This window comes from Notothenia rossii (genome assembly GCF_949606895.1).
Source record: "Notothenia rossii genome assembly, chromosome: 10".
NCBI classification, from domain to species: Eukaryota; Metazoa; Chordata; class Actinopteri; order Perciformes; family Nototheniidae; genus Notothenia; species Notothenia rossii.
In genome coordinates, this window is record NC_136908.1 from 32,896,010 (window position 1) to 32,905,731 (window position 9,722).

The following is a 9,722-nucleotide window of genomic DNA, read 5'->3' on the forward strand; positions in this document are numbered from 1 at the left end:
GGACAGTTTTGAGATTTCTTCAAATGCCGTTGCCATGGCGACACAATGCTCGCCTTGAAACACGGTTTTCTCATAACTTCAGTGAAAATACCCCAAACAGCCCAGAACTTCACAGGTTTGGTAACGATGCAGCCATCAACGCATATAAGCGTTGTATGGGGTGTCATCAAATGCCGTTGCCATGGCGACGGACCACTCGCCATGAAACACGATGTGGCTGTAAGTCCCATCGACACGGTCCAATCGTCCCCCAATCTTCACTTGTATATCGCCGGTCCATGCCTCAACAGCTCTACGCCAATTCTGAGATCTCACCATAAGCCGTTCCCATGGAAACGCATCCCTCGCCATAAAACATGATGCGCTATAACTCCTATGAACATTTTCAAAAAGTGCTCAAACTTCACATGTGTGCTCACAGTCCAGCCGTGAAGACATCTACGGGACAGTTTTGAGATTTTTTTTCAAATGCCATTGCCATGGCAACACAATACTCGCCTTGAAACACAGTTTTCAAAAAACTTCAGTGAAAATACTCCAAACGGCCCAAAACTTCACAGGTTTGGTAACGATGCAGCCATCAACGCATCTAAGCGTATTATGGGGTGTCGTCAAATGCCGATGCCATGGCGACAGATCATTCGCCATCAAGTTAGTTCAGAAGTTTGCAGTTTACATATTCTGCTGCTTTTCCAAGCCTTTTTACTTTTTTTTTTCTTCTCTCATCACACATTCAAGCCCCCCTGTGTTCATGTATCATTTCAATCTAAATTCTTCACTTTCTTCTTACACATTACATTTCAGGATAGAAGTTTAGCGTCACATTTTCAGCATAAAGCATTCCCACTAGCAATTTCTTCAGGAATTGCATTCTCTAGTTATAAAATGTTATCTAAATAATAGTACAAAAGTATTAGCATCAAAATATGCTTAAAGTACTAAAAGATCAAATAATCATAATGCACAATGGGACATTTCAGAATTACAGCATAAATTATTAGATAAATGTATCAAAAGTAAAAGTACTAGTTAAGCAGAATGGTTATTTTCACAGTATTATGATGGTTATCATATTATCCTGTTTTTATACATGTTAGAGCATTTTATTGTAGTTTGTTAATGTGGACATACTCTGTAGAATAGTACAGTAATGCATTACACCAAATACAGTGTACAGTATCATGTGTTTTTATATGTACAAAGTAAGTAGTAACTGTGAGTGTTAAAATAAATAGTACGATATTAGAATCAAAAGTACAATATTTACCTCTGAAAAATAGCAGAGTAGAAGTATGAAGTAGCTTTAAATGTAAATACTCAAGTAAAGTACAGATATTTAAAAAAACAACTTGGGTCAAATACTTGAGTAAATGTACTTAGTTACTTTCCAACACTGAATAGAATACAAAAATATTTTGCTAATCTGAATTAGCAGCAAAAAGAAAACATTTGTAATTTAGTCAACAAACAATTTGTAACATTTTAAATACAGGACTATTACTTAAAAACAGAGTAACCGTACACTCTTTTTAATCACTTACTTTTACTCAAGTACAAGATCTGAGTACTTCTACTTTTACTGAAGCTCTCTGTCTGAAGGAGCTGTGTAGAGTGCGTCCCCGGAGTGTTCTAACTGCATTAGGCCCCGTCCCCACAAGGACGAAAACGGTCGTTTGCGTTACTGTTTAGTGTCATATAGACCGTTCGGCCACACGAGGACGACCGAATATGACAGTAAACGACTGCGGAAACAATAACGGGTCCCAAGGTGGATAGAACGGCATACGCAACGCTCTGGGGGGTCCAACAGCTCCGTGTGTGCGCCCTATACGATCATTTTGTGATAATGATGACGCAATAGCCCCGTCTCTCCTCACCTCTGCTGCTCACCCCCGCGTCAAAGTAAACTGCACACTGAATTCAGATTATTTATCTTTCTCTCGATATGGACATAAACGCGAGTGAAGTCTAATCTGACAGGACGGAGACACGCAGCTCTGCTCACCTGCAGCTCCTCCCGCTGTGATGCAGCCGTGAACGGAGCAAAACACACACTTCAAGTCAGATCATCACGAAGTACCAGAGTGTAGAAATACTCTGTTACGAGTAAAAGACCTGCATAGAGTGCCACAGTGACACGTCCTAAAACCCGGAAGTAAGCTTCTTCCGGTTCCCTCGACAAAATGCAAATTCTCCATAGGATTTTGGAAAATAGCTCGAAATAAGGTCTGTGGTTGACACACATTTAAGAGACGGATCACGTTTTGTTCAGTAAAAGACCTTTAGGGTAGACATGTGGAGATTATCCGACTGAACAAAACGTGAACCGTCTCTTAAATGTGTGTCAACCACAGACCTTATTTCTAGCTATTTTCCAAAATCCTATGGAGAAATTGCATTGATTTTTTGTCGAGGGAACCGGAAGAAGCTTACTTCCGTGTTTTAGGAGGCGTCACTGTGGCACTCTATTCAAAATGTTACTGAAGTAACGGTACGTCTACACGGCTCCATTGCGTGCTTTAACGGAGACGCTTCCCATTCACTTTGAATGGGTGTGACGTCAAGCTTTGCCGAACTGCATTGTGGTTCCGTCGCTTTGCCTCCGTTGCTCGCTTTGCCTCCGTTGCTCGCTTTGCCTCCGTTGCTCGCTTTGCCTTCGTTGCTCGCTTTGCCTTCGTTGCTCGCTTCGAAAGTTGAGAAAGGTTCACCTTTTCAAGCGTCGACGGAAGCGCTACGACGCTGGTTCTCTTCTTAGCGGGTTAGATCTCCATGGTAACTTATGCTGAGCGGCTAACCTGCTCCGGAGCAGGTCAGGTTGCAGGCTAAGAGATCAACTCAGTGAAAGCACCGCCTGCTTACCAATCAGAGCTCAGTGTACAGAGTTTAAAGCTATCAAGTCATATTACAGGAGAGAGGAAATACAGAAAAACTGTCAAGACGGCCGGCTAAAATCAACCGACTGTGTGAACTTGAAAATGAATAGAATATCACCTCCCATCTTCAGAGCAATCTGACTATTATAACATTAGCGTTAAGAAAGCTAACTTAAATATCTGCCACAACATAAGTAACCGGATCAAAGTAACAGTACAGTCCACGGCACTGTGAGTGCAGACGTCGATGTGTCCCATTATCATTCATATCACATCATATCACATCATAAGGTTTCATATATTTCCTTATCTGATTCAGCTTCTTGAGCCGTATCTGGCCGTGCAACACTCACAGTGTTACATACTGTATGCAGAAGTATTGTTTTAAGCAACACGTTAAGTTGATGAAACACTCGAGTCAAATGTAATTAAAGACAGATCCACTTGTATCTTAGGGGGCACTGATATCATAAACCTGTTAATGTACGCATTCAAACACTTTTTCTGTTACCAGCTGTATTCACCTTGCAGATAAAGTGTTTAAGTCATGGATGTTTAAAGTTTAACTTCTTCATATGTCTAATATTATAGTTGACTTTTCATTCAGGAAGTATGACGCTGCGCTGTCAGTACGCTTGTCCATGTTTGTGATTGGTCGAATGCTCCAAATAACACCCCTTTCATGTGAACGCGCACCTAACTAGATAGGGCACGGCTGGCTTAAGCGATCCACTTGATAACCCAGTCATAGGACCGTTTAGCTAGAGCGCGTATGTTTTGGATTAGGCCAACCGGCTAACTCAAACATATCCAGGTTATGTTGAAACGGCTTCGTTGTACAGTCCTCAGGTGGAACTAAAGTCTGATTTAACACTTGATTATATTTCACATCATTAATTCAAATCTGTAATCCAAGTAACTAAAGGTATTAAATACATGTAGTGGAGTAGAAGTACAAAGTAGCATAAAATGAAGCACTCAAGTAAAGTACAAGTACCTCCAAATTGTACTTAAGTAAATCTACTACTAGTTATTTTACACTTCTGTCAATACATTTTCCCCATTTTGAACACCAGAATGCAACCTGAATACCCATTACAATATGGTAGACACATATAAGCGCACACAAACAGACCTGTATTTGTGACTTGTAAAGACACTGTCTTTTATTGTGGGGACACGTACGTCCTCAGATGCAATGTGAGTCCCTATAATAATAATAATAATAATAATAATAATAATAACAATAATAAACCTTTTTTTCACACATGCAGAATAGCAACATAAAAACAGTTCAAGGGATACAAGGAAGTAAAAAGTATTATCATTAAAACAATTAATTAAATCAAATAAATAATGAGAAGGCATAATACGAAATTAATAAATACAATCATTTTTGGTAACACTTTATATTAAGGTACACAAATGAACCATCAACTAGTTAAACATGCATATTAGCAGTATATTGGCTTTTTACTAGTCATTATAAAACACTTATTAATACCTTATTCTACATGACCATATTCTACAAGTAATAAGACCTTAGTTGAGAGCTTTTCCTCAATAAACCTCTAATTAGTGAGGCAAGTAATAAGGCAGTATTACCACAAGAATAGTAATTCTCCTATAATAACACTTAAAGGTGGGGTTGGTAATTCACTTCAGAAACACTTGTTGTTATATTCCATGGAATGCTCTTAACATCCCGATAGCAATGAATACATTAAATGCTTTGACAATAAATATAACAAATTCATCTGTGGAAGCCGTAGGACTGTAAAAAGCACGACCAATAATTTTAGCCAGCCCAGCTAAAATAACTGGATGGCCTACCTGCCTGTCAGCCTTCCATCTCGTGCACAAACTTATCTCGTGCCCTCATTGGCCATGTGCGCGTTCGTGTGTGTTGGAGGAGGGGCTCTGTAAGGAAGTCTGAAGGAAGGGGCAGATTTTTTTCGGCTGCGTACTTTCAAATTCTAGCGCACTCGACCTGGTTTCTCCATTCTTACCTAACTTACCTTTAACAAATATGATCTATTCTTATGTAGCCTAACAAGACATGAAACTATAAGTGTTAATTGTGTCTAAATAACTCAAATTAGGTATTTCTATCTAAGAATATGTTTTGGGGTATCGACAGTTCAGCTACCAATAGCAAGGTGATATTGACCTGTATGTTTCATATTTGCACATTTATATTTTTGTAGAATTTGTACTGAAGGTTAGACAGGAAACCGGGTACAGGAAGTAGGAGAAAGTGAAATGAATAGCATGGCAGTAGACTGCTACTAATTTTCCCTATGCAACCTGAAGAGTAAAAGGCTGCCCTAGTTCCAGTAATTGGTTTTGTCAGAACACAGCTAAGCTTCCATTCCCCATATGACTGTGTTAGGGAACCTGCAAGCAGCTGTGGAGTCGCAGCTAAGAAGCTGTAGCACTCTCTGGCGGCCCACTCTGCCGCCAAACCTTCAATAAAAGGAAGATTGGCTCATGGTGGGCTGACACAGAAAGGGACGATTTTCTACAGAGGTCCTTGAACGCACCGCGGCACGCCCTCGGCTCTGCCATAATGCCGTCTCTTTGAAACTGACATTATGGGGAAATGTGGAATTGTGGGGAGAGATGACTCTTACTCTGGGATAAATGCAATCGTTTTTACTGAATGCATTTTTCACACACACATCACTCTCTAGAACTAGGGTTACATTTACAGTACGTAACCCACCGTTCTTCTGCTGAGGTCCCTGAACGCACCGCGGCCACTTTCACGGGGGGCGCTTGCCTTCGTATTAATGCTGTGTTTCACATTCAACGGTGAAACGCATTAATTTGAGCTATTATACCAGGCATGGTGTGTTTTCTGACAACAGCACGCCGGCTATAGCGCCCCTGAACCCGCACAGTGCTTTGACAGCACTTTCTGCGGTTTATTCCACTCACGTGCATGCGCCCACCTGCCAGCTCCTTTACTGGAGTTTACAGTGGGGCGGCGAGTGTGGGACAGTTTTCTGCCCTCTGAGGATGAGCAAGAAGCAGCATTCGCCAAGCTGCGACTACTCCTCATCCACGTGACCAAGGAAATCGATCCAAAGAGCCCTTCCGTAAACACGGGGGCTCCCAGGAGATCATCACGGTCTTTTTGGAAAGTGCCATGTGGCGTGATCCCCCCAACAAACCCGTGTTTATTTGCAGCCGCCCTGTCATGCGGCAGCGGGGCAGAGGCTCTCTGCCCAGCCTGCTGCCTGCTGGGAGCAGATGGCCACGCTCCGCCGCCATGTTCATCACCTAGGGGGAAGTACAGACCTGGGCGGTGGACTTCCATGGACGCCGGACCCGGAAGTGCCCGACAACGAGAAGTCCTCGTCATCCTCCTCCCCGGCAAACAGAGCCATCTGCCCCGCTGGAATGGCGAACGTGAATGGCGAACGTGAATGGCACCGCCTCGGCCATATCCTGGTCCCCAAACACTCGAAGCAGAGGTAGTGGGGATCGGCGCCCGCTATTAAGCCAGGGCACAAAGGACAGGCCCGGGTCTCTAGAAGTGGCGACTCGATGAAGGTATGATAACTCTTTCTTCTTCTTTCAAACGTTTTACTTTCTCTGCTTCAGTTGTTCCTGCTCGCTGAAGAGAAAAGGATGACAGTCAGGAGGCGTGGCCGTCTTATATACGGTGGGCTTGCGCACACATTCAGGTAGGCCCGCCCCGAGGGGCTGGCTACGTTTATACACAAGTTATTGAGCCGTTTCCGCTCTACATCCTGAACTCCTCCCTTCGATGCAATGCACTTCCGTTTTGGCGGACTGGGTTTGTTTTGCTAGCTAGCTCCGTTGTGCCGACAAAGCACTGATATCGCAGAGACAAAGAGGATATAACAATTACAATATGAAGAAAAGTGGTTCGGGAACTACGTGTGCGGTAGTTGGTTGCAATCACTCGAGAAAGCACCTGAACGAGTGGTTAGATAGAGAGTGCTACGACCACAAACCAGCACCCAGCACCCAGCCATGTTGTTCATTAAATACAGATAAACACAACAAATACTGCATGCATTGTATTTTTTAATATTATATATGAATATTTTCATAGTGATGTAATTGTGTGGGCTGCTTTTATATTTTAATTTGTAATACCTGTGAGGATTAAACATGTGATCTTTCTTGTTGAAGCCATTTCTTTAGTTTCCTCTAAACAATTAATTCATTCAGTGTTATTTATGTACAGTATGAGCTTAATATGAATGATGAACTGTGTTAAAAGAAATTGTAGCACTCTAAGGAACATATGAAATGCAATAACAGTGCAATAATGAAATTAAATTACATCAAACTTTATTTTCACTCAAACAGTACAGGCACATATGATATATTGCACAGCATAAAGAGATCATGTAAATTGTGCATTATGTAAACAACAGACAACTGTTGGCTCCTGTGGGCATGACCTAAATAAGGCAGTTTATTTTGGTTTTAAAATGCTGAGATATTTACTGCAGAACTGTAACCTTCCCTCAACAAAATCGTCAACAATTTTCGGGAGCATGTGGGCAAAGTAGAATGTGCGCAGCCTTATGATATGCCCCTGGACAAAGTCTTGGTCGTAGGGTACTTCGATTTCTAGGTGCTCAGTTTTGTTCCAGATCACCAACTTGGAGTGCTGAAGCCCTGTGCAGTGCATCCCAATTTGTACCTGCATATAGTAGCCTTTTGGACCATTGCAGGCAATATGGTAATCTATCCTATTTCCGTTTGCCACAGTTGTGATTTCACAGTTCTTTGTTGCCAAAAATTCTGCAAGTGACTTGTTTCCCAACACAGGTGATTTGATCTCCAACAGAATGTCTTTGTTTATCACTCCATCGGGAGATGCTGCAAGCCACGGATCCTTGTCGCACACCACTAAGCCTTTGGTTTCAATGCTGTTGCCCAGAGTTTCCAAATAGTCCCTTGCAAGTTCCTCCCCCTCCGCTCCTTGACGGGTTGCAGCATTGCCACGGAAGTATGGGTGTAAGTGTTCTGACAAAAACTTGTCGGGCGCCGTGGTTGAGCGAATGGGCACCTTTCTAGCTGTGCTCGCTGTGATGCGCACTCTCCGCGCATCATGCCAGACCTGTTCTTTGCTCTGTGCTTTTGTAACCTTCTCGATCTCCTCAAGCCGGGCTGTGGACATGTTAATGTACTTATCATAGAAGGTTCTGCATTTTACACAAGCCAGTGGTATGTGGTGCTCATCATGGGTTAGGAGATGGAGGTGTGGACATGGTGTTGGCTCGGTGATGGAAGAGGTATCAGCATTAAAGCAGAACTGCAGGAGGCTATTCCCAGGGCAATTGAAAAGTTCTGCCATTGGTGAGGCAAGTGTGTTCTTCCTCCACTCTTCATGAGTCCTAAAGAGTGTCACCTCCTGTGCCGGTTCTGGAGTGGTAGAGGATGGCTGTGAAGTTGGTGGCGGCTGGTAGAGATCCTTCCTGTTGTGTCGTTTGAAGCACACATACTTCATCTTCCTCTGACCAGCATTTCTTTTAGACCCAGCATTCCACTGGTTCTGTCTGTCTGTGCAGGCAAGCCCGGTTTTCCCCTGTCTCACAGCATTTTCTACCTAGAGAGATAGAGCAAAAACAGTGCATAGATATTATAATGGGTTCACTGCAAACATATCATATGATATAATACATCATGGCATACACACACTTTGCACTCTAGCCAAGTAGCCTATGATGTAGTTCGGATACCAACAACAAAAGACATAGGCCTAGGCTACAATGGTCAAATAATCTAGTTACCTTCCACAGGATCGCAGCTGAGTGGGAACAAGATCTCCCTGGTCCAGCAACACACGTACATCCCGCAGTTTTGACTTCTCCAGCTTCAGTTACCAGCACCCAAGCATTATGCCACGCATTGTTCAAACACTGGCTAGGCTCTACCTTTGCTTTTAGATAAACAAAACGATCATGTTTGTATGACATGACACAACCAACTTTGTTGCTGTGCAAATATTGATATGCCTCGGAGGCCTTCAGACTGTCCATTGCTTTTCCATCTATTGCCATGGATTGAACGAAGTAGGAGCAAATTTTGCTGTACGTTATGCTGGGCCACGTCGTCATGTTATCCTCCCAGTTTTGCACTGAATTCGGGTGGGGGAGAGTAACGCCATCTCCAGTCAAAGAAGTAGAATCGTGTTCCCAAGCTAGCATCACTGTTAGCATCGAAATCGCTGTGTTTACACCAGTGCCCGTCTGACTGTTTACACCGGTTTACACCGACAGACGCTGTGCAAAAGACTTCCGGCGGAAATGAAGTGCATTTGTGTAGGGTTATGGCGCTACCCGTGGTTTGTCGCGTAAACTTGTCTATAGAGTGGCGAAGTCAGGCCCATCTACTTCCGGTCCATGGGACCTTATTTCGGAAAAATAATGTATTGAAGTCAATGGAGAGAGAAAACTTATCTTTCATTGTGCCATGAATTACACATATGATGTTTGTCAATCTTAAAAAATAATTTCCATGTAAAAAAAGTCACATTTTGTCGTAAAACTGTTGAAATATAAGACTATGAAAAATACGCAACTAGAAAGACTACAAATCCCAGAGTCGCCTAAGTGATGTCATAACTGATGTCACAATTGTTTTCCTGCACCAAATAAGAGATAGCTAAGATAAGATAACTTCAACAAGATGCCTGTGTGCTTAGTACCAGGTTGTTATCATACCAGCGATGGGTCTTGCTCGTCTGATGAAAGGACCAGGAGTGGCTGGATCAAGTTAGCTACCGAGCTAGTAGCAAGCACGTTAGTTAGCATTACAGTCTTAGCCTTGTCATTTGTATTAACCTTAACATGAAGTAAC

General features: G+C 42.7%; 1 protein-coding gene across 2 annotated transcripts; it reads right to left on the bottom strand.

The window, feature by feature from the left end:
• Positions 1–7,180: 7,180 nt before the first annotated feature.
• Positions 7,181–9,227, bottom strand: LOC307022010 (uncharacterized protein). 2 transcript variants are annotated; one of them, XM_079654581.1, is made up of 2 exons: positions 8,654–9,227; positions 7,181–8,465 (listed from the first exon to the last, which is right to left on the bottom strand). In XM_079654581.1, exons 1-2 carry the CDS (start codon positions 8,712–8,714, stop codon positions 7,330–7,332), a joined length of 1,197 nt encoding a protein of 398 aa, XP_079510707.1. In that variant the 5' UTR covers positions 8,715–9,227; the 3' UTR covers positions 7,181–7,329. The 2 variants fall into 2 exon arrangements, with proteins under 2 accessions (XP_079510707.1, XP_079510706.1); XM_079654580.1 differs by having other exon boundaries at positions 7,181–8,469.
• Positions 9,228–9,722: the final 495 nt, after the last annotated feature.

Excerpts from the sequence above, each read along its gene's own strand:
- LOC307022010 (XM_079654580.1), bottom strand. The coding sequence starts at position 9,082 with ATGCTAACAGTGATGCTAGCTTGGGAACACGATTCTACTTCTTTGACT. Across the intron at positions 8,470-8,653 it reads CAGCTGCGATCCTGTGGAAG|GTAGAAAATGCTGTGAGACA; the intron begins GTAACTAGATTA and ends CTATCTCTCTAG.